General features: G+C 33.9%; 1 protein-coding gene across 9 annotated transcripts in view; it reads right to left on the bottom strand.

Annotated features, from left to right (window-relative positions):
* Positions 1 to 16,429: 16,429 nt before the first annotated feature.
* Positions 16,430 to 26,083, bottom strand: part of LOC129787871 (homeotic protein antennapedia) — a 154,633-nt gene continuing 144,979 nt past the window's right edge. For all 9 annotated transcript variants that reach the window (XM_055823695.1, XM_055823697.1, XM_055823691.1 and 6 more), the window contains one exon: positions 16,430 to 20,787. In XM_055823695.1, coding sequence (XP_055679670.1) covers positions 20,537 to 20,787 — 251 coding nt within the window. In that variant the 3' untranslated portion in view covers positions 16,430 to 20,536. The remainder of the gene's footprint in view (positions 20,788 to 26,083) is intronic.

Here is a 26,083-nt window from a genome sequence, read left to right as displayed (position 1 = left end):
TTTTTGAATTTTATGCATATTTTTGCAACTTTTCTTTCTTTCTTTTAGCAAAATGGAGAAGGAGCAGAGAAAAAACAACCGCCTGCCAACATTCTTGGCATCAAGTCTGGGGGTGTTTAGTGTGATGAAAAAAAATTCCCAATGAAAATGTTCAAGTTGTGTTCAAGCCGAGTGAGGATCTCAGTTGCATTCCCAACAAGACAAGGCTGGAGAAATGTGGTTACAAACCTTCGTGGTATTTACGGAGAGAATCTGGAGAGAATCCTCGCAACAACCGGAAATTCCGCTGCAATCCCTCTACAAGATATTCCACATAACTCTCTGCAATAAACAAACCCTCCGCGTGAAATACCTTTGAAGGCTTGAAAAAAAAATTCACCAAGGGGTGCGATTCCTTTGAATTTAAAATCCATAACATTCGGTCAGACCTTGGAGACCTCAGCAAGGGGTGATGTGCGCGTTGTGCAAAAGGTGTTTACGAGTACGGACCACAAAACCAACCTCCATTTATGCAAATTTCCACGGAAAATACTTTGCCAATTGAGGCAGGTTTTTGCATAAGAATTGTTCCCATTTTGCGGACAAGGACAAACCCTCCAAAAGGGGTTCCTCTATACGTCTTCAATGCAAACTAAATTGGCAACTTGTATCCAATTAAAAAGTGAAGCATGAAGAAAAAGGATTTTTGTGTGGAGTTTCAGGGTTGAATTTTGCATACATCTTCCCATGGTCATGCAAATTCCAACAAGTGGATTCTATGTATTATGCAAAATTGCTTGCAGAGCGTGAAATGGGTGAGAAATCCTTTTTGAAGGGAAAAAAATCCCGCTAAAGTCAGCCTGAGAGAGAAACATTGATGTGTGATGGGAAAATATTTGCAGCTCTTGAAGGAAGGAATGAATTTTAGCTCCTAAGATGTTTGAGATTTATTAAGGATAATTAATTACAAAGTTAGATACATCACAGATACGAAACTTAAAGGTTATTTAATAGTTAAGAAATCAATTAATGAGCCTTAATTTTATTTGATAAATTGCACGTTTCGAATTTAAAAAATAAATGTTTAATGTTATAAATTCTGCAAATAGAAAATTCTAACGTAAAAAATTTAGTAAATAAATATTTAAAAATCCATGAAATTCTACAAAAATTCTAACGTTAAAATTTGTGATGTAAATTGTCTATTTTATTAGAAAATTTACAAATAATATGTATTTAAACGTTATGAATTCTGCACATAAAAGGTCCAACGTTAGGAATTCTGCAGACAAGTTATCTGTTTTGTTAAAAACTTTACAAATAAAATAGGCCACACTTACCTCAAATTTTGTAAAAAAATATATCTGAACATTATTATGTATAAATAATTGATTTGAGAAAATAAATAAATAATAAATAAATAAAAAAATAATGAATAGTGAAAAACTAAATAATTAAACAAATAAAGTGTCAAATGGTAAAAAAAAATCTGTGAATAAAATTATCTAACGTTAGAAATATTTCAAATAAAATCATAAATGTCTGAAAATCCTATAAATAAAATAAATCTAACGTTAGAAATTTTACAAATTAAAGTTTATTACGTTAAAAATTCTACAAATAAAGTTAAAAACATTAGATATTTTACAAGAAAAAATTCTAATGTCAGACCTATAAATAAGATAAATCACAGTTAAAAGTTAGAAAATCAACAAATTAAAATAAATCTAGCCTTAGAAATTAAATAAATAATATTATCCTACGTTAGAAAATCTACAAAAAAGGGAAAAACATTAAGTATTTTAGAAGAAAAAATTCAAATGTAAAACATTCTATAAATTAAGATAAAACACAGCTAAAAACGTTAGAAATTCAAGAAATAAAAATAAATCTAACTTTAGAAGCTCAATAAATAACATAATTCAATGTTAAAAAATCTAAAATCTTTTTAAACACTCTTCAAACATTAAAAATTCTACATAAAGCTTAAAATATCATAATGTTGCGTGCTATAGTTACAAAAAAGGTGTCAAACCAAAAAAATGTGGGTGAAAAATATCCAATTTAATCAGTGAATAAACCACAGAACAAAATGCCATTCCCATGGTGATAAATTCATCAGAATATTGCTGAATTGCCATTTTAATTTATGGATGGAAAGTTGTATATTTCAGTGGCGGCGCAGATAAAATATTTGTACAATGAATTTGTTGGGTGTTAGAAATTTTGCAAACGTCCCCAGTCCTGCATACGGGCGGCTGGTGCATTCCGGAAGTGCCACGGGGCTCAGTGATTTAATATTTGATTTCGCCGCCTGATACCGTGCTCTTGATTCATTTGATTTCAATTGTCAGCAGCCCTGAAAACTCCTATGTCTCCATGTTCTGTTTCATACCCTCTTCCCTCAAACTATGGACAGCTACCCTCACATATTTCCACCCCCAACAATGATCACTTTGCGTGCAGAAATGTGTGAATTTTGTATAATTTTCTTTATCACTTTATGTGTTTTTTTTTCCTTGTTCAATTCGATTGAGATCAAAGGGAGGGAAGAAAAACAGAGAAAAACAAAAAGAGTCTGAGGAGCAAAAGAAATGGTAATGGGAATGAAATGTGTGAGAGCTGTAGCGGGGGGGAATGAGGCGGTAAATAAATAGTAATTGTGGAATATATAGGAATATAATTGGGGTGAAAAACATCAAAATCGCGAGCGCGTTTTGCCTGAAATTGTACGCGCGCAAAAGGCAAAAACATGTTTAATATAAATTTGATTGCAAAATAATTGCACAAATAACACATGAAACTTTTATAAATGCAACTCTTGCTATTTGTATGGATAATTAGTGCAATTAAAATTGTATATTCCCAAGCTAACAAAATTGCCCGCTATGGGCATACCGAGAGAGCTTTTTATTTTTCTCCATTTTGCCGCCCAAACACCTATGCATTATGCTACAATCAATTTTATTTCCCGCCCGTTGCATTTTTTTCCCTTCTTTCATTTTGTAATTTATTACAAATCATCCACACCACGGCTCATTTGTTGATTTTCAAATTAGCCCCATGTGCAATAATGTGAGAGAGCTTTTAGCTTTGCCCCCCTTGTGAGCTTTCCGCAAACGATTTTGCAGGACGCGCGCGTTATGGTGTGCAATTTAGGCTGTGGCAAGCGGTATGCCTGGTTGATTAATTGGACGGGAAAGTGTTGAAAAATAATAGATTTGCATTCACATTTATATTGGAGGGAATCACTCAATCCCACCATCTACCGCGTTAATTCATCATCCCTCCCCCCTCTACGTGTGCTCTGTGTGGATCTTCTCAGAGTGCTTGGCAACAGGAAGAGGACCTCCTAACGCAAACCACCACTACCCACCCACTCATACCCCTTTTTCACAATTCAAATTCAAAATGATTGAGCGTTGAATTGCAAAGTGCTATGATGTAAAATGATTGCATCACACACCGTGTCACTCTCGCAGGAATTATTTTATACTCCCGTGGAAGGATACAGAGAGATTATTGCCATGCGAATGGGGGCTGAGGGGTGGATGGCAAGGGTGGGAATTTCCTCTTTTGAAGCTTACGCCATCGGGACACAGCGGTGGTGCAGGAAATTAAATCGCATAAATCAACCACCATGCATCATAATATAAGGATGTTCTCAACAATTTCTACCATAGCCGTTCCACCCACTCCCTCCCCCCCCAAGTCCTCAACACGGAAACCCTTCAATGCCCAACCCACCCCCTGAAAATTCCACCCCCAACTCCCACATCAGATGACGGGAAATTTCAATGGGGATTCTCCCATGAAAGTGGATTTTGGGGAGCTTCAACAAATTTTATATATAAACGACAAAGAGAGCTTTCTGCTTTGTTTGAGCATTTTAATGAGGGAAAATTCACGAGCACCCCCTGCTCGGCACGTTCTTCACGACGATCTTGTCTTCCCTTTTAGCTAGTTGAAGCTAAGAAGATGAAGAAAATAAGCCACCAAAATCCCTTCTCGATATTTTACGATTAGAGAAAAGCTATATAGGCGAGAAGTTTCAAAACTTCACGAGGAATTTCCTTCCCTTCATTGGAATGCTAATAGAAACATGAACTTCTCATAATAGTTAATTGGGAACTTTGACTTTCATTCTAAACTACATAATACGAGATTCTATTGGTAATTTTTAAGACTTTCGGATAGATTCTGATAAAAATCTTTTCTTTTCTTTTCTAACAACTTAAAAGTTTGTTGTAAGATTTTGACAGATGGAATTTTTAAAACATTCTTTTGTGGTTCTATAAAAGAAAAACAAAGCATTAGTTGTTCCAGAAAACAGAAAGAACTTTAAAGAGCATTTGAAAAATAATTTTCTTTCAAAAACTTGTTTATGGAAAGAAATAAATGTCAAAATCTTTAGGATTTTTCCAAGAATGCCCTAACTGATGATTTGTAGGGAAAGAAAAGAAAAAATTTGCATTTGAATCTACTCCTTTATTTTTAGTAAAATCAAGCAAATAAGGGATGATCCACTCTTAAAAAAACTTTGGTTAAAATAACAGAAATAATCAGCGAAAATGAATTTTTTCAATTTTATGCTAAATTGGGCAAATCAAATGGTAAAAGCGCCGATTTAAATAAACAAAAGTTATTTAGTTAAAATAACAGAATAAAACAGTGAAAACAGCAGAAGTCATTCTGTTAAAGAATACTACAGCACATTGAAACAGTCAATTTAACAGAAGTTTATTAGTCACAATAACAAAAGGTATTCAGTGTGTAAAATTGACAGAATAATTCCATCAAATCATTTTTCGCTAATTGTTTCAACCATTTGAATTAGTTAAAATTCCCTATTGCTGAAAAAAGAAATTAAATATTACTCACCAAATGAATTTCTTAAAAATATCTTCACTGAATAAAATTTTCAAATATTTTTCACCAATTGAACTAGATAAAATGACCAAATATTTGACAGAAGTAGATAAATCAAAGACATTTGGCAATTAAAACTTTTAAATTAACAGAAGTTGCTTAATAGTGATTCAATAACTATGAAAAATTGAGATTTTTTAAGCGATTTTTTGCTTTTTCTTTTAATGATAAATTATAGATTATTTTTTTATCTTTAAAGAAATTTTAATTTTTATCATTTGAAACAGTTATCATCATCCCCTAATTAAGACGAAAACCATAAAATTAGCCCTCTGTCTTGGCTTTTTACCCTCTATTTGACGGTAAAAAATATAATTTTAAAGTGTGTTGTTCCAAAATGTAAATTTCTCTTAAAAATTATCATGTTTATCAACCCCATCCATCATTAACTTGACCTAACCTAATTTCCCTAATTGGTCCATAAGTGCCTATAATAGATTAAAAAAAACGCCAAACTTACCATTCTTTCCGCTGTTTGGTCACAGAAAACAACTTTTTTGTGTAGCACAAAGAACCTACGAGGAACGCAATGTACGTGAAAATTGCTGGGCTAAAAGTAGCGCGAGAATTGTCCTCCTCCCTTCCCCAAAATATGCTTCTAAAATAAAATAAATAGACAAACAGGTGGGCTTTAAAACGGAAAGAAAAAGAGAGATAGATAAAAAAAATTGAAAATGTGCACTGAAGATTGTCCCAGGTCCGGGATCATATGTTGTGAAGAAGAAAAAAATTTCCATATAATTTTCGCCCATTGGTGTGTGTGCGTTCAAGAGATTTTTATTTATTTTAGCAATAAATATTCCAAACAAATCGGCAGCACTTCGACTAAATGAGTCGCATATTAAATTTAACGATGTGGCAGTATTTCAAAACATTTCCACCCGTGTAGTCTCTTTTGCGCTCACTGAATCTGGAGGTGAATGGTTCGGTGTTGTACCCGCATAGCACAAGCCATGAATGGTGGTGGAATATGGTGCAAAAGAGCACGGACCTTTCACAGTTTACAACACATTTGGCTCTCTATGCTCGACATTTAAATGCCGGCGCGTGAATCTACGCTCATCCTGGAAAATTGATTTGAACTTCAATCTCGAGAATTGGGAATTTGCTCTCTTCCTGCAAATTATTCTTCACCGCACCATTATGGCGGGGGTGTCCCTACGGCCATGCGGAAGAGACGAGAAGAGGAGAGAGAGAGAGATGATTTATGGGGAATTTTTCCTTGTCGATGGTCCACCTTTTTTTGCGAATCGCAACGGCGGCGTCTATTCAGCAGAAAAACCATCCCGGAGAAGATCTCTTCCGGTCAGTCATTTTTTCCAACATCCCCCCATTCGCAAAAGCTCTTCCACAATCCATTTCCAATTTTTTCTTGCCTTCCTGTCCACCTTCTGCTTCACTGAGTCTGTTTGTTTTTTCCTTCTTCGCCTCTTGCACTGCCATTACATCACGAGGTATACGGCTCTTATGTGTGGCGGCTTTCATGCCATCCACACAATGAAGACTCACTGATATTCTAATCGAGATAGATCTCCTTAACGACTTCTCTACAAATTAGAATATTTTTATGAAAGATCTTTAAGAAAAAAAATAGTTTATGTATCTTGCTGAGTTTTCTCATGTTCTTTTCTCTTTTCTTTTATTAAACATTAAAAAAGATTTAAAAAGAGAAGATACTTTTTTTTGAGAGTGAAATAAAGCCCAAAAATGCATAAACTCCTTTCAATTACATTTGCTTTTAGAAAGAATACTAAAAGTAAATTTTAGAGAATTCTAATTAAAATGAAGATAAAGTTATTTTACTGAAAATCAGCGCTTGAAGCTTTTCTATATAGTTGTGATGGAGGCGCCTGGTAGTTATATAATTCAAAAAGCAGATATTATTTTTTTTTAAGAAAACACAGTTAATAGAAAAGCAATAATTTATTACAATATTCCTTCAAATTTAATATATGTATATACAATGAATCAAATGGAGGCGCCTGGTAATTTGGGATTCACTTTAAAGCACATTTGAGTGTGATGACAATGGAGGCGCCGGGTTAAGTAATTTTAAATCTTTTTATTCAATTTCTAATTATGAGCTTAAAAATTGAAAAGATAATAAAAAAAATTTGAAGATGAACTCAAGAATAAAATAAATAATTTTACAAAGATTCTACCTCAGAATAATTTGGGATAAGAAAAGTTAAAATATTAAAAAATGCTGAATATATTTTTATGGATTTTTCTTAACCGTTCATAGATCATTTCATCCCCAGATCTTTTCTATTGAATCTAGTTTCCATAAATTTTTTATTATTAATTTTATTTTATTACAAAAGATTTTCAAAAAGAAAAGTCATCTATTTAAACTCAAAGACAAAAGTCTCAAAAATAAACAGAGTGAGATCACGAGAATTTTCTCCTTGCTTTAGAACTTTAAACAACCGATTTATTTTACCCAACGAATGATTAACTAATAGAGAATCGCATTGTGTACGGGAGAATCACTCATCTCGGGAGGTGTCTGATGTATTCCCGGAGCTCCTCCATCATTCCGCCCCTCCTGAAAATCCATCGTGAGTGCCTGCCAGCCATTGAGTGGTGTAACGAGAACCTAATGGCCACTTCAATCAGTATGAGTGTGCCAACAATGGCACAAGAAGGTGGCCCAGAGTGGGTGGTTTTGCTTGATGATGCTGCAAGGCGGCTGTGATGGGGGTTTGGGGGGTGGAAAAGTGAAGGAAATGAAACAAAACACGCTCCCTGAAGAAAAAAAAGAACAGAGGAACATACCATGAGAGAGAGTTTCCACCACCCCCATCTTGGGGCGAGCAATTTCGTGTGCGCCAACATCCACCCAAACAAATGGGCCAGAGCGAGAAGACAGAGAAGGATCCGGCGTGTGGAAAAATCCACCACCCTCACCCACATTCCTGTGTGTTTGCCAGTTAAAATGGATACAGTGATGGTAGATCCATCATCCCTCGGTGATTGATGGCTGTGTCACCCACGCGCTCGCGTCGCCTCAGTGCTCAACGTTAGGGGGAGGATTTTGTGGAGAGAAAAAGAGAAATGCCACATAATGCCGGATATTTCTCTGGGCACGATGGGCGGAGGGAGGCTTTTCTTCCTTCGTAGCATTTCTGCCAAGGGGTGGGGGATTCCATCTCTGTGGAATACAGAGGGGTGGCTTTCGCGGGGATTTCGCACGCGAAACGCATGAGAGGAGGAGCCCCCTGCGGGGAATTGGCAATTTTGAAATTTTGGGGGGAAATTCATTGTTGAAGGATTTCTCTGAGATTTCAAAAGCACGCCGTGAATGGAATTCCGGACGACAAGGACGAGAGAAGGAGCAAGCTAGGTTGAAAGGGATGTTTAATTCTGGCTAACACAGAATTTGCTTTGTTGTCTATTTTATTTTTTTGAAAAGAATTATTTATTTAAGTTTTTTTAAAAAAAATTGAAGGGATGATGGTCAAATGATTTTTAAAAAAAAATCGGGGGATTTCAAGAGCGATTTTTATGTCAATTTTGAAACAAAATCTGATCAGAATTTAATATTTTCCATTAAAAAAATTATTTGAAATTCCCACAATTTGGTAATTTTGTTCTTGAGAAGTTTTCAAAATTATTTGATCATCCAATATTTGATTTACTTAAAAAATCATTCAAAGATTAAATTTTATGTTAAACTAAATTCAGTTTAAATAAATTAATAATGATTTAAAGGTTAAAACTAATGTTGACGCAAATTTACCTTATTGTGACGCAGAAAAAGACTAATGTTGACTCAATTCATTTATTTAGACTCAGACCTTATGGTGACTGTTAAAAATTGAGTCTATATAAGGCAAAGGCTGAGTCTAAATAAGGGAAAATTTGAGTCGCGATAAGGAAATTGAGTTAACATTAGTCTTTTTCTGTCTCACGATTAGATGGAGCCTTGATTTAATTTTCGTCAATTCTCTACAAAAAAATTAAGGGTTGTAATAAAAAGTGACTTAAATTGTATTTTACATGAAAGAATAAAGAGATTAAAAGTGCCAAAAAAATAGATATTAAAAATTAAAATAAAATTTCTTCTTATACAAATTTAAAGATTAGAAAAGCTTATTAAAAAATATTCCACAAAAATCAAAATGTTTAGAAAAAAAAATTAGGGGCTCAAAGAAAAGAATTTCAAAGCCAAACAACCCTTAAAAAAATTACCAATTACCCTTAAAATTAAAGTTCAAAAACCAGATGAAATGAAAGCAGAACAAGTGAAACATTATCCTGAAGGACTCTTCGTCGTAGAGAATTGTCACCACTTTCACTGCGTGCAGATCCTGGGAAAATTGATCGTTTGCCATTCTTTGACCACGTTTTTGGGGGTTGGACCGTAGCCATCATTCATGGGGCGCCCCAACCCCCACCCCCCTTACATTCTGTGCACATAAAAAGCGTATGTGGCGGATTCAGATGGGAAGAGGCAGCGAAGTGGCGGTATTTCGAATTCTAATTCTAAATAATGGCTCAATGAGGAAATTTTCCATCTCTCTGCGCACTCAAACTACATTACATACATACAATATTATGTATGTAGGTATACAGGGAGAGAGAGAGTGAGACAGAGGAGCCCCAGCACGCTATATAAGTGAGTCAACATTTGTAGCAATGCTATATATTTAAGGGTGAGTTTTTTTCCTCCTCTTTATACCCAAACATTAATCCGAGTGACATTTTCAGTTTTTCGCTTTCCGTTTTGCCAATCCATCAATGTCAGTGGCGTGGCAAGTATATATAGCAATGCCGGGGCGAGTGAGAAAAAATACCAAACGTCGTCGTTTTCTCCTTGTCGTCCAACGACGGGACGAAAAATCGCTTCAGAGAATTTGCCACATTGAGGACGAAATTGTATTCCAAATAATACAACCCACCACACACTATCCTCCCCCCCCAATGCTCTGCTCACTTTTTCCACCCTACACTTTTCTTTCTTTTCCCCCTTCCACATGCTCCCTTTTTCCGCTCCCTCGAGCTTTTCCGCCGCCGCCCCGTGGTCGCTTCCACACACCCACCCCCAAAGTTCTTTGCAGGATAAATCCGCCTCTTTGGTCGAGCCAGGATGTGTGGAGGTCCGAGATGGGAGAAAAATTGCAAATCATTCCTCAAGGGAACGAAAAAATTTTATCAAGCTTTCAATTGTGTATGGATGTGAGTTCCGGGGGAAATTAGAGAGCTTTCCGGATGACCATTCATTTGGGGGAGTTTTTTCCATTGTTACACACACACACATTGCGAGAAAATCAAGCTACAAGAGAAAACTTTTGCAGCCAAGCAGAAAATTTTCTCAAAAAAAAAAAAAAAACTGAATTAAACATAAAAAGAAGTAAACAATAGAAAAGAATTTTATCTAAATTATCAAACCGAGAGAGAGAGAGAGAAAATTAACCCGAAAATGTTTGTTCAAACAATTCGGAGGAATTTCTTGTTAATGTAAAGTTAATGATGGCGGGGTCGTCAAGTTCAACAAAACTAAAACCATTGTTTGGCCTTTATGTTTGTATTTGAGACTCAATGTGGAATTAATGAATAATTTCTCGGGCATTACTGCTTCTAGTTCTTTAACGTTTGTATGCGATGTTAGTGCAGGTATTAGAATAAAGAGTTCTACTTTTATACGAAAGCTTTAATCTACATGTAAGCAGAAGCTTTTTTGAGAAGTTCAAAAATGAATAAGGGTCCTATTTTAAGGGTTATAGAACAGATTGGAAATGTTTTATAATCCCCTTTCAATCTACAGTCTTAATATTAACATTTTGAGAATAATTATTTTCAGAATAATTAATGAAAATTCATTAAGCTTCAATTTTAATTGCTTTAATGTTGAAAATAATGAAAAATCATAAATAGAAAAGCTTCTAATAAATTAAAAGTTCATAAAAATCCCTAAAAAATAATTTTAATTCCCCTCGTTCCGTTTAACTACAACCTCCTTTGTAGAAATAAATCTTTATTCTTTAATTGCATTGAATGTTTTTTTTTCTACTGAAATCTTGACTGATTAGCTTTGAGAACTTCATCAACTCTCTCTCAATTTAATTCCCATTGTGTGCAATATATTTATAAATAAATTGCAATCAAACTTACGTAACTCCACAATCTACCTTCAAATTTAATTAATATTAACGCAACAATAAAACGCATTTATCACAAATATTCATTGCTTCTTGTTTTGAAATTCTCAGTAAGAAAAATTGGATTTTTAATTGAATCGTTTATTTTTTTGTGAAAAGGATTTAAAGAATGGAAAAAATAGGGCAAAGAGACAATTATTTAATTTTCTTAGAAAAAATCTTAAGAACCTTAAAGGGATGATGCCTATAAAATTTTGTGAACTTTTTAGTACTGTAGCGGGTGCCAAGAAGGTTTACCGAAGCTTTCGTCTTTGTCTGAAATTGGCTTCCGCAAATGAAGCAGAAAATTTCTACAAAAGTTCTTAAACTATTTATTTTTTAATTCTTTTGTATTAAAAAGTAAGCTCTAAAAGGCAGAAATAAACGGTTACACGAAAATTTATAAATTTTACAATAAACAAACTTACGTAAGAGTACCTAAGAGAGTGCGTAAGCAGACGAACAAAGTTAATTAAACAAACTTTTCTTTTACATATATTCTTTAACCCTTTTCGGTCCGCGATCAATGTAGTGAGTTGATTGAACAAAAAATAATTTTTATGATTTCCTTTGAGCTCAAATAAGACATTCTTAACAAAAATCCCAACTCAATTTTTCGATTTTTCGTCCTTCTTGATCCTGGTGAGTTCTTATGGGGATGTACTTTTGTGGTCATAAAATGATCAGGTTGTAAATACATAGTCTTCTACTAATTTGGACTCAATATTTAAAAAATAACTATTCAAAATTAAATATTTTCAAAATCGAACTTTTGGGTCAGCGTATGACCCAATGGTCCTTAAAGGATTAACCACAAACTAGCAGATACGAAGGGAAAAAAACTAAAAAAGGTTTTTTTTTTGGTTTTAAAACAAGTTTAGTTATAAATATTAGAATGAGAATTTAAGAAAATAATTTTAAAATAAATTCAAGATTATGATAAAATCAGGATTTAATTCGCAGCATAATTTCAGATACGTTTGACTGTAGAAAAATTAAAAATATTCAAAGAAATCGTATAAGAAATGTAAAAAAAAACCATCTAACTAAGGTAAAGTAAACATAATCAATTACAGATTGATTTTAAAGTAAAAAATAAACTGATGTTACTTTAAATTTATATTTGGCTTGAATTAATTGAAAGAAAAATAGAAAAGTGAAATTCTCATATACTTACGATTAATTCCTCTTATTTAATTTTACTTATTCACTTACGTCTTCTTCCGTGAATACCCCTGAATTTAATATTCTTCAAAAAAAAAACTTTTACAATCCTTTAAGAAAAAAATGCAAAGAAAGCGAAAGAACTCGAATCAAAACCAGACTTAAATCTCCTATTGAAAACTAATTGAATTGTACTCGTGATTTAAATAAAATTACAATTAATTTAAATTTAAAATTTTTATAAAATAAAATGTGCCTAAGAAATTGAATTTATTTTGCAAAATTTCTGGAGCTAAAATGAAGGTTTATGCGAGGAGAAAATTGCGAATATTATGCGAAAGGAAACAACCTGAAGACATCCCGTCGTGGTTTATGGCCAAAAAATTGCTGCTCTGGCTCTTTTCAGCGGAGCCATCAGTTGTTGCAGATTGCAGAAATTACCCCAAACTAATGAATGTGATATGCAATGGTGAAGAGCTGCTATTGACCATCGTGCTAAATTACAGCCCGGTGCTGAGATTGTAATAGCGGCGAATTAATATTCACGCCTCGGGCTATTTAGGATTGCGGCGCATGAGGTTCACGATATGCAATCAAGATGGTACTTTGTCTTCCCATTAACACCCAGCCGATTTCTTTTGGTCTTTTTGGCACCTTTTTTTTCTTCTCCATCCAAAGCCTCCCCGTGGAAGAATTTCTGAGACATTGAAAACTTACCTTGATGGGGATGATCTGTTGTTGTTGTTTTGTGGTGCGAATGCTGCTGATGGTCAAGAAGTGCGGGAAGCACCCACGCTCTCTTGCACTACAATTCAATTTTATGGATATTTAAGTATGGTAATTGAATGGAAAATCTGAAAATTTCAACTGGTAGACAATTAGAGAGCAAAGAGGTAATTAATGCGGGGATTTTTCTCTCTCATAGCACCCATATGGGTTTCTTGTCTGTCTCCGTGGAAGAGGCTATAACTCCGGGGGAACTCTCCGTGGCAAAGGGGCTATACGGCGGGCATGGCTTGAGCACCTCGAGATCACGAGCCGTCATAAAGATGTCAGTGAATCGAAACGAGACGGTTATAGGGTGCGGGTGAGGAAGTCAAAAAAGAGCCCAAAAAGCCCATTTTTCGTGGCTTTTTGGCACTTCTTGACCCCCTGGGGTGACCTCTGTACCCTGACGGATGGGATTTTGCCGAAAAAACTGGACCTTTTGGTGCATTTTTGGGCGAAATTTGGGTATTTGCAGCAATCAGGAGGCGTCTTCGTCTTTTGGACCACCTTCATGCCAGGCGGAACCTCGATGCGGATGTGCCCATTTCATGATGGCCCCTCGGCTACCTCTGGCCCATGAGCGGTTCCACTGTATGTTGCTGCAACAGCTAGTTGGGCTCCTCATCGCACAATTCACAACTCTGCCTGCCAATGCCTCTGCGCCCCCGAAGTATTTCTTCTTAACATTTCCTCATGTAGACGATGCTGTGTTGGATATCGCGGTGTGGGGGATTGGAAAAAATTATCTATCCCAATGGAATGCTTAATGCATGATTTATGATCTCTGTGCCGATGGTGTCGGATTACGTAAAAAGGAACATTAAGTGTTGATTGTGACGCCCAATTGCATTGATATTCTCCATGTCTTTGCACACCATCTACAACCATCCCCGTATATATGTGTACTCTGAGCACCATTTTGCCATTTGCAACCCTCCAACCTTGCAAAAGAAAAAAAACGGCCAAACCACCCCCGCGTGTCCATCGCGATGATTGATCGATGCGGCCAAGACAAACAAAACTTCTCTGCGCCACCACAAATTCCCAATTTATTCACTTTCTTTGCAAATCAATAGAGTCTTGATGGCGCACCCTCATCCCCCGAAATGAAGCAAAAACTTCAACCCTCCCCACCCTCGTAGCGCAATGGTAGACAAAACTTCCCCCCGTGAAGACATTACGGTGCACACAATACTTTTTGAGCCTTTTTCTCCTCAACATTTCTTCTTCTTGGTGGCAAAACTTTGTGCTTTTTCTCGCACTTTATCCCGGCATATCTTGCCTTCAAGCTACATTTAATCGTCATTTATGCACCACACCCCCTTTGGTGACTTTACAAAGATTTTTGCCACCCTCTCCCCCAAAGCTTGGGGTGGATATCCCTTTTCACATCCTTCATCCAACAGGGTACCTATTCAAGAAAACTTTCACAACCCTCCTCCCAATATGATGGCCTAACTGTTGGACGGATTTCATCAGTTGGGGTTTTTGAATATTTTTGAGCTTTCGGAGGGGGATATTTAAATTTCAGAAGAGAGTTTATTGAATTTAAGGGAGAACTTTTGAAGGGGCGCCAAAAAGGGTATTCATTTAGGGAATTTTATCTCTTATCTTTGAAAAGAATTTTTAAATAAGAATTCTTTTCATTTTTCTTTTAATAAAATTTGGTTGTATAATAAATAAAAATTTGGTTGTATTTTAGAACTTTTAAATTTCTTCAATATTTAATGATTTTTTTTAAATTTTTAAATATCTTTATTTGTTAAAAGAATTTTGTTTAATTCTTAAAAGTGTTTGAAAAACTTGTATAAAATAATATTCTTAAGAAGAAATACTGAAGTTTTTAATTTGCTGGAGTATTAAAAAAAATTAAAACTTTTATTCGCGAATAGTTTTTTATTAGATTTTTTTAAAGTATTTAATAAAAAATATTCAAGCTGCTAGTATATATATTGATTTAATTTTAATAATTTTTTTTGCATTTTTGCTAATGGTAAATTTTGAATTTTTTCAGGGTTGATTTAAAAATAAACTTTAAAAAAATCAAATAGAACAAAAAATAAAGAAAAAATATTCAAATTGATTTTCAAATGACTTTTGTAAAAAATGAGTTAAAAGAAATATTAAGGAGGTTTAAATCTTATAATTTTATAGATTAGGGTCCTATTCAGCAACCAAGAAACCATTAAAATTTTTGAATTTTATACTGAAATTTTAAGATTTCAAACGAATTTCAAGGGTTTTTAGGTCGCTGAATAAGGCCTAATCTTATGATTCTAAGATTGATCTTGTAGTGAAAATAAAGAGAATAGTTAAAAGATTTTTGAGAAATCATTTTGAGGCAAAATGTTTTACTAATAATTTTCTTGAATGATTTTTTTACAATATTTAGTAGGAGAACTAGCCCAATTCCGACCTTCTTCGACCTTTTTTCAATCCGCTATTACATAAAACCGATAAAACTTTTAATGAAAGTTATGGGAGTAAAAAGACCATTAAATTGGCTTTAAAATGATACCAAATTTAAGAATTATTGCTTTTTATTTTATATCTTTTTTATTCTCATTCTGCGCGGACCTTTGGAGGTCGGATTTGAGCCATGTTCCCCTACAATTTTATTGAAATGAAAATCAATGAATAATCATTAAATTAATTTAATTTGTTCTGAATGTTCTTAAAGGTTTTTACTTTATCATTTTTTCCCTAAATTAAAATGAAGATAATAACCATCCAAAAATAAACTTTTTGACATAAAAATTCTTTACAATTCATTACAGAAAATTCCCTCAAAATGAATACCCCTCTTTGGTATGTTTTTGAAAGATACTGAATGTCTTTTCAAGTAATCTCTTTTGACTCTCTTGCGTAAATGGGACGCAAAGTTTCTTGATATAAATTCAATAGAAAATTTGCATGAAATACGGTTGTTTGTGCGCCAATTCTATCGGGAGGGGTGGTTAAGAAAATTCTCCCCCCAAAAAGTCCCAAAAGCTTCATCCCCTTTTCCTTGTTGTAACCCAGAACTTCCTGCTCAACCCCGTTTGTGCGTTTCTTCTGCACTTCTTGGAGTATCTCCTCCAACAGCAATTGATGGGGTGTCCTTTGTTCTGTACACGAAGGCACACAAAGGGGCCTTTTGTTGTCCAGTTAATAACTTAATCGAAATTATGAACATCTCCAGGAGATGCCGGACTGCTGCTGTGGCACCAAAGAGTTCCAACAGACAGGTCTCTGTCTCACTCTGAATTTGATTTATGACGAAAAGAACATTTTGAGTGATAGAAGCCAACGCGCAAGGGCCCGGGTATACACAAGAATAAATTCATGCCCGGTGATTGATTGGTCAGCAGAATTAGCCCGCACGCCATTTTCTTCGTACGCAACCTCCCTCCGTCCCTCCGACCCTCGAGAAATGCGTCTTCATCGGGAAGGTGTCTAAAAATCGATTTTTTAAAATATTTTACAATGTTTTTTTTTATTGTTATCTTATACTTTTCTTTTTTTTCTTGTATATACGACAATATTATTTAAGTGTTGTGTATATAATCTATGACGGTTCTAAACAAAAAAAAATTGATGGTCTCGTTTCAACACGAAACTTCACTTTTCTTTCTTTATCTAATTAATAGTTTTTTTTTCTTCTTTTTCTTCTTTATTTATAGTTAATAATGGTACCTCTTCTCAAATGATTTTTTTTCATTTTATACATTCACTTTGTTTTCTTCGTCATTCCAATAGTTTTCTTTTAAGAATTAATTACTAATAGATTTTTTTTCTCAATTTTTTTTTGTAATCTTTTTCTTCTTTTTCGAATATTTTAGAAACCAATTAATACCAATAGAAAAAATTTTATATAATTTATTCTAAATTTTCACTACTCTCTTATTAGAAAAAAAAATGAGAAATTTATTTTTTTTAGTGCTCTCTCAAGAGTTTTTTTTTGTTGCACGATTTTTCTTTCATTAAACTCCAATTTAATAATTTAGTTCTTTCATTAAATGTTCCATTTTTTGTTGTAGAAAAATGTCCCTTTATTTCCCAGGAAAAAAAGAAAAGAAAAAAATGTTCTTGCTCACCTGTGGCTTTGTAGAACATCTCCTCCATGGTTTATCCTCGAGGGTGTTTGCTTTCTACATTTTTTGTTGTTGTTTAAATTAATATATATGCTGTTACATTATAACAAAAATAATCACAATTTCACATTACTTGTATCAATGCTATCTTACATTCTTAATCTATAGGGTTTTCTTCTTCTTCATTTTTTTCTTATTCTTTCACTTTCTATAGTCAAATATATTATATTTTTTTCATCTTTTCTTTTGCATCGTCTTTAATACAAATTTACATTCTGTGCCCATTTTTCTGCCTTCAACTTTTCTTTTACTTTCTTGATTTTTTTAAAGTTAAAATTAAATATTCGCACCAGAAAAAAAATGGGAAAAGTCTATAAATATAAAGTCAAAAAATTTCTTGCGCTGTCCTTCGTTGTCATACAAAAGAATCTCTTCTTTTACACAAGGAAGGCATAAAGTTGAGATACGAGAAAGTATTTTTCCCTTTACGTTGCAGGCAACAATTTGAGGTCGTAACGAAGGAATTCTTTGGCGCATTTTGAAAGAGACAAATTGGTGAGGTGATAGTGTCACCATTGTGTTTGCAAATGAATAGTAAAGAAATTGTTTCAAGTGCGAAATTGTTCAATTTCTTACCAACAGATGGCGCTGTGTAATATTTTTTTATAGGAGGATTTTTGAAAGAATTTCATTTCATTAATTCTGGTTGGAATTTTACGGAAAAAAATAAAGAATTTGGGTCAAATTTCAATGATTTTTAATTATTGCACTGCAAAGACATTTTATTTATGACACAAGATGATTTTTCTTTAACTGCCATTGAACAGAGAGATAACTATTCAACCTGGTAAACGCTAAAAAGACGAAGAAGAAGAGCAGATAAATTAATTTTCTTCTCAAAAAATTATTTTGAAAGATTTAAAATGTTTAGTAGGACAACAGCGCCAATACTATTGAAACGGTAGAAACATAAACAACCCACAAAAGTCTTACTATACATTTTGCAAAGACAATGCTGTTTTAACGGTTTTAAGATAAATATTAATTCTCGCAATTTCTTCTCATTATACTTTACTTTCAATCAATTTCTAAAATATATATAAATATCAGAAATATCATTAAAAATGCTTTGTCTAACATTTTCTTTCTTCTTTTAAATATTTAATTATAGAATTTAGTAGAATATATTTTAAATTAGTAAATACGAGTTTTTTTTTGTTACGAAATATCATACAATCTGGGGCGGTTTACTTTTACGTATATCTGTTTTCAAGATTTTTTTTTAAATTTATTTTTTATCCACAGCTTTTTCGTCGATTGTGCTCATCAGTCCTTAAAGAGGGAGAAAAATTTTCTTATTTTTTTGGGAGACTTTGTGCGGAGAAAATAATAATTAAACTATTGGCTTTCCTTAATACTCTTTCAGCTCTTCTTTGTTTACTTTTTTTTTGTTCTTCCTATGGGCACACACATTTATATATATATAAAAAATACACCACTATTTAAATTAAACGAGACTTGTTTGTTTTTAATTACAGAACGTCTATGGCTTTGGTATGCGGGTAAAAGAGATTCAGGGTACTGTCAAATGCTTTTTTGCTATTTAATAAATTACAAACTATTTCTTTTTTAAACTCTTTTTGCTTTTCTTTTGTATGATAAATGAGATGAGTCGTGGGGCAAAAATTAAAAGAGTATTGCGACGTGTACTTTCTGAATCAATCAGCTAAAAATTACACTGTTTTTGTTCTTTAAACTTACTTTACAGACTATTTTCACATCACTTTTTTTTCTTGTCTATTTTATACAGAGATTTTAGTTTTTCTTACACGGTTTTTCTTTGAAGGGATTTGGTGGAAAAAAAAGTGAGGAAAGTTTGTTGTTTTTGCGAGTTTTCAAATTAAGATGCAAAAGGAGATTATTTTTAAATTAATATTGCAATTTTCCTGGTTAATTTTTGAATTTATTAAATAATTTCTTTAATTTTTCCAACAAATCCTTTCATTTTTTTTTATTTTGAGAATGAGGTTTTTTTATTAATTTATTTATTTTCCAATCCCATGTTCCTTATTGTGCCAAACTAAATAAAACTATCTTGCCTTCTTTTTTTTCCTTTAAATTTATGGTACTTAAGGACTCAGTGGCGTCAAAGACGAATTTATAATCCAAATATTTCTTACTAAATTTTGACTTTTTTTATACTTTCTCAAAATACTCTAACATTTTGTTTATTAGAATTTTTCTTCTCACCTATCTCGCAGAATTTTGTATACGTCATATCCAAAATTGAGAATTCATTTGCGAATCACAATGAAAATTACAATTAAAAAGTTTTCTTCTTTAGATTTGTTTTGTCTACCAACAAGATGATTTTTCTTGTTTTTTTTTCTCTTCGAAAATTATATATAATTCTCTCAATATGCAAATTTATTTATATAATTTTTTTGTTTTTCTTTTTGTTCATTTTTTTTTGGGAGTAGAATAAGTAAAATTTTCCTCTCATTTTCCTTAATAAATTTCTATGTCTAAATACTTCTTTTTTTCTTCCTTAAAATTTTTCTTAATGGTTTTTTCCACACACTATGTACATTTAAAAATTGTCCAGCACTTTTGTACGTATATTGGGTAATTTTTTTAGTGTTTTTCTTTTTCAAAAAAAATCTCAAATTTCTTTTTTTTCTTTTGCAGCTCTTCCATTTTCGCATTTTCCATTCGATTGCACTGAATCACTGGCCTCTAACTTTCCTTCGCTTCATCTCCAAATGCTTTTCTTTCATTGCCGGCTTTCCTCAGAGTCCATTTATTCACATCCTGCCCTTTCTTTTCGTGTTGTTTTTGTGGTCGGTTGACAATAAATAATTTTCTTTCACTCCCCCCTCCCGCGCTGAATTGAATGGGGGAAAAAACAAAGCTTGATAGGGAATTTTGATCAGAATCTTTTACATGCTTTTGCGTCCTTGTCCATCTTTCCAATTGTCATGTGTTTTCATTAGTAAAATGGGGTCTCTACTTGTTTTTTTTTTTACACACGAAATTATACGCATAATATATTAATTTCATTACTAACTCTTACACGTTTACTCATTAAATATTAATTATATTTTCTTTTAAATTAATTTGAGGTCACATGAGTTGGTTTTCATTACTATTTCTTTTTTTTTCTTCATTTAATTAATATCAGTTAGATTGATTTTCTTTTATTCATCCCCTCAATTTTCTCTGCATTGCTTTGAAGGGAAATTTTTTTCAGAAATTCTCTCATTTTTTTCTTGATCATTTGTGGGTGGAAATCACCACGAGACTTCCTCTTATCTGTCACAATTTAACCCAAATAAATCCCATCAACGATCATTGCATGGAAGCATGGTCTGATTGCAGAGACAAAGTTGAGGATGAATCAACAGGAAAAGGTTTCTTGTTCTTATTTTTTTCTTTTTGTTTTTAAATAATTTAAAAGTTGTTTTGGGAATTGGCGGAGATTTACTGTGGACTTGTGGGTGGTGTGATCTCATCTGCATTGTCCCCTGAGCCGGGCTCCCCTTTCGTCTTATTCTCCTTTTTCCATTTCATCCGTCGATTCTGGAACCAAATCTTAATCTGTCTTTCAGTGAGGCAGAGGGCATGCGCAATCTCAATTCGTCTCCTTCGCGTCAAGTAGCGATTGAAGTGGAACTCCTTCTCAAGTTCCAGCGTTTGGTATCTCGTGTACGTCTGCCGGCCACGCTTTCGTTCTGCAAAGAGATCCGAAGAAGCAAAAGAAGCAAAACATAATGTTATAGAAGGGAAATCTTGTGGGATTCACGCATGGAAATCGTTTAATTGCACCACGAAGCAGAAATTTTGGGAGTTTATGTATTATGCTGAATTGAGCCCAAGAGGCTCTTTTGCCAAAAATCTTCTTTGCCACCCGCGTGTAGAGTTGAGAGGAATCTAGATAGTAGTTTGGGGATTTCCTTTCTGATTTTTTTTCTGGTTGAATTCTTTCTTCAAAAGTACATAATCTCTGATTCTATTAGAGTTCTAAATTAATAGATTTATGTTAACTTGCAGAACGGATTATGAGAAAATTTATGTATAGGTTCTCGGACTCTTCCGAAAAATTCACTTAAGTTAACAGTTTTTCTTCTTTTTTAGACTTTTGAATTTTCTAAAACTCCTGAAAATTAAAAAAAATTCTATCCCAAAATTATTTTTAATGCCTTTTAGCTGTGTTTTATTTTCAGGCAACTTTAAATATGAAATTTCAGTTTAATAAAAAATTTAATTAGGAATTCAAGCACTAAATTACACAATATATTAAGATAAAAAAACTAATTAGAAAGACCGAACACCTCTTTTAAAGCACTGAATATCTTAACTAAATAAATAGGTATAATAGTTACTTTCTTAACTTGGAATAAATCAGTCAAGTAAATTAAAATTGAAAACCATAGAATTTTATGTTCAGTTTTTTTTAATGTAAAATTTTTTTTTAATGTAGTAAAATACTTTTTCACAGGCTCTGAGATTTAAGATTGAGATACAGAAATTTAGAAATTAAATACGAAAGTTTAATATTTGAATACAGAGATTTAGGACTAAGATTGCGCTAAACTTGATAATTCATTCTCTGAAATTTTTTAAGGGTCTTTAAGTTGTCTTAAACCTTTTTAAATCAAGGATTTTAAATCTGATGAATTATCTTAATTATTTTGCGAATGATCTGAATCTTCACGAATCGTCCTTAAATTAAAGAAAATCTAAATAGATAATTTGAACCACCGTGAATGTCTGAATCTTGGCGAATTATCTGAATCTTAGCAAAAATCTTAAGATTTCCGAAGATTTCACGACTTTCATTCAGATAAATACTCTTTGTTTTAAATTCTCAATTCAGATATTTAGTTCTGAATTTCCTTACACTTCAAGAAAAATTCTTAAACATTTCCACTCAAGAATCAATCTTCAATCTAGAAAAAATTCTCGTGGAATTTTCCTTCGCAACTCTGCTTCCCCCCTTGGGCAAAATGCGTGATTGACGTCATTCAATTGATTACATTTGGTCAGATAAGAAATCAACCTCCCCCACACACCCTCCCACCCATTTTAGCATCTTCCGGGTGTTTTTTTTTTCTCCCCAAAAGAAACTCCACTTTGCGTGTGCCCTGGAGATTTCGCCCACAATGCCCTGGGTCAGAGAGGGAAAAAAACTACACGAGATGAGCTAAATGATGGTAGATCAATGGCAAAGAGAGTTTCAAAAAAAATGGCCGAAATGGTGGTTGTGGACTATTAAAGAGCCATTAGACTTTGATGGGTATTTTGTTTGGATGATGGGCAAGTATGGAAGGAAATAAACAACAACAACAAAAAACATATACGAGGCAGCACGATAATCCAGAGTCATTCCTCATCAGAGGAGTGGTTTCGGGGCGCATGTAGTGATGGGTGAACGAAAGAAAAAAATAAAGAAGAAACTCTTGGCGAGAAGTCGAAATGAGATGGCGGAATTGAATTGGAATTTAATTATGATGAGAAATATAATTATCTGATTCAATGTCCGCGGGCATTCAATTACCTACTCTTGCCTCCACATATGTAGAGGTACTGTGTTGGGGATAATAATAGCGAGCTTCAAAGAAAATTAATAACACTTCCCCACCATTGGCTATGAAATGAGCTCTCTCCGTATGCATTACAAAACTCCCGGCAAAGTCATTTGCCACGCATTTTACTTCTTTTTTTCTTTTGTCGACACGATGCGGAGTACCCAACACCTGAGCTGTGACTCCTAGCCCCCCCTCCCACCCCCTTTCCTGCCATACAGGACACAAGGTAGGGTACATGCAGAAAAAAGACGCTCTCGCGCATTTCTTATGCTTTGGTGGGATGATGAAAATAAATTTGGTGTCAAAAATTCGCCGCAATTAAGCAAGAAATGGTCATCAAGGTGGATTCAAATTAATGAAGACCCAACAAAGTTTCTTTCATATACAATACAGCCTGATTAATGCCTTTTGAATCCCTTTGCGTAGGCTGTGTGGATGCTGCCGTGGAGAATCATGTCGAAATAATTAGAAAGTCACTCTCAGGAGGGGGTTGATCTTTTGACCCACCTCGTGTCAACCTCCAACCCTCTGCTCTGTACAAAATTCTCTTGTGGCGTAATGAAAATAGCGACGAGAAGAAATAAATCAAAATTTCCATGCCACATAATTAATTCATTAATTTCCCCTTCAACCCCGCATGTTTTCCCGCTCTCGCGAAAATTCCTCACCCAAATTCTTCATATTCGGCGTCTCGCAGTTTTATAAATAAAAAGCCTTTTGTTGTGCCCTTTGCACCCCCCTTTAGCTGCTCTTTTTCTCATTAAAAAAAACAGAAAACAAGCGCGCGCAACATCAAAAGACTCCACTATGCCGATGTATTTATTCTTGTCAGTTAGGAACATGTGTTTTAATCCCAACTTGTGACTCCTAGAGCAAAAATTTTCAGCCGTTTGCACCATGAAAATGACGAGAGAGATGGGGGCATGAAGGAAAAAAAAAGAGAGAAGAGAAGAGACCAGCAAGCACCCATCTTCCAATGGGGATTAAATAAATGACGACGTGATATTAATTTGCAATCCAAGATGAGGAATTTTCGGGCTTGGAAACTTTAATCATGTGCTGCTCATATAGCAAGAAAAAAGGACGCGAAAAAAACCGCAGGAATGTCCAAGAAGACGAATGAGATGTACGAGGGGATTTTGATCGCACATACAGCAAGAACATCAAGGAGAACACTATTATTTCTTTTTAATGAATGAGGTGTTTGTGTGAAAAAAAAATATTTCTAAGGAAGTAGTTAAATTGAAATTAATAAGAATTTTATGATTTTTTTATGGTGTGGAGAATTTCCGGGTTTTCTTCAAAATCATTATCTATGTTTTGTCTAGGCTATGTTAGAATTGCTGAGAAATTTTAAAAAGAGAAAATGAAAGATTTCTTTAATGCATTTAAAGAAAGATTAATTCAACAATTTATTTAGTGAACTTAAGCTTAATTTTAGAAACATTTTCTTGGTGAAATCCCAATTAAATTTTTTAAAAAAATTGGGTTAGATCTCTTAGATTTTTTTTTTCATTTTATAAAAGTTTCTGTAGTTTTTGTATGATAAAACTCCCAATAAGAAAAAAATTATTATTAAAATATTATTTCTTCATTTTAATTAAAATTTTCCTAACAAAATTTAATTGAATAAAAAATATAACAAATATAGCTACTGAAGACGGCTCCGAACAGACCCGAAAGCTCTGGAAAACGTGAGTTTTTCTGGGTAAGAATTCCCCATTTAACTGACGAAAAATCCGGAAAATCATTATTGTCGCTGCACGTCGAAAAATCACTTATTTCTTAAAATAGAAAAATTTCTACTGGCAGAGAAATCAATTAATTATTTGTATCAACATGAGCTAGATTTATTTTAAAATCGTTGTCAAAAATTTCCTTTTCATCCTTCAACGCAGAAAAGAAAACTTTCAGAATTTCCTCCTTTGGAAAAAAGCTCCTTAAAAGCTCACTTAAATAACTCTGTCATCCCCCTAAACTTTCTCAGTTCCGGAAAAACTTTTTTTTTCTCGGTTCCTGATATAAATTCTTGTGTTTTGTAAACAAAATAGAGGAATTTCCCGGCTATAGCACTTGCCCTCGCATGCAAATAAACCTCCACCATCAATATCTTCCCACATTTGCCTTTGGGCGAATATTAATTTTGACGTGAGACTGAAAACGGTGAGAGAATCAATTAACGTGCACTAAGGCAGGAAATTAGTCGGTGGGTACATCCAAAAAGCAATTGCTGGGTGGAAAATTTGGGTAATAATAAGAATATGTAGGTATGTAAAAAAAATGAAGTATATATCACTACGTGCGCTAGTCTTGTAGATTAGTTTATTCAACTCTGATGGCATTCATCAATTGCGCGCACGGTGTAATTTGGCATTTGCTGGGTTGCCTTTCGGGAGGTGAAAAAGAAAATGAGTCAGTTGCCCACAAGAATCGTAATTAAAATCATATTAAAGTTCAATTTGGTCGAAAATTGAGTGAAAAGCTTGAAATAATTCCCCTCTAATTGCAATTTCACACAAGACGGTGGGTTTTTTGTATGTGTTTCTTTCTTTGCTTGGCCATGGAGGCAAAACTTTCCCGGTGCGCCCAATGGAATTTAATATCTTCAAATTTTACATCAATTTTAATCCAATTTTCATCCATAAATCAAAATTGTCTTCCTGCCACGCAGTGCCGCTCTTGGTGCTATGGCCATGTAGCTCTTTAATCTCTTTTTGCTCTCTTCTTACCACCCCGCATTACCCCGCGCGGGGTATGGCATAATCACGATGTGGAGGTTGAGAAGGAAAAAAACTCTAATTATTTCTCTATTCCAGCCCCTTTGAAGAAGAAAAATTTCCAAAAGCCATCGAGATGGAAATGGAGAAGAAGATGGTTCTTGGATATTGCTTTTTATCTCCTCCGCAAGACACACACATGTGCTCTTCCTGGATACCGAAGGTTTTTGTGCTTTACCACGGAGATCTTTCTCATCAGCAGGGCATTCCTCGGGATTCATCTCTTTGTGGCAGAGTTTTTTTTCCCCATCTTCTCTACTTAATACCCACCCATCGAAGGTTTCGGATATATGTATATAAATTCCTAAAATGGAATCTGTTGTCTAAAAATTTTGATATGGGTCGCGCGTCGAAAACATCCTGCCACGGAGGATGCACCCAAGAAAATCAACCCCCAACACAATGCCACAAGTTATTATTCAACGTCATCTTTCTACCCGACAATTTAGTTCCTTTTTTTCTATCTCTCTCGCAGAGATCCTTTTTGGATCCCTTAAGGGGGAGACTTTCTCTGCGGTGCGTTTGGGGTGAGAGAAAGTTTGCGGTGAGAATGATGAAATTCAGTGAATTATTTAAATTATTATCTACACACATAAAATGCAAATTATATAAGATATGTTATGGGAAATTCCTCCACAGAGAACCCTTAAACAATAAGGGTG

This window comes from Lutzomyia longipalpis, chromosome 1 (assembly GCF_024334085.1).
Source record: "Lutzomyia longipalpis isolate SR_M1_2022 chromosome 1, ASM2433408v1".
Lineage (NCBI taxonomy): Eukaryota > Metazoa > Arthropoda > Insecta > Diptera > Psychodidae > Lutzomyia > Lutzomyia longipalpis.
The sequence above is the reverse complement of the archived record's forward strand: the minus strand, read 5'-3'. Positions and strand labels throughout refer to the sequence as shown.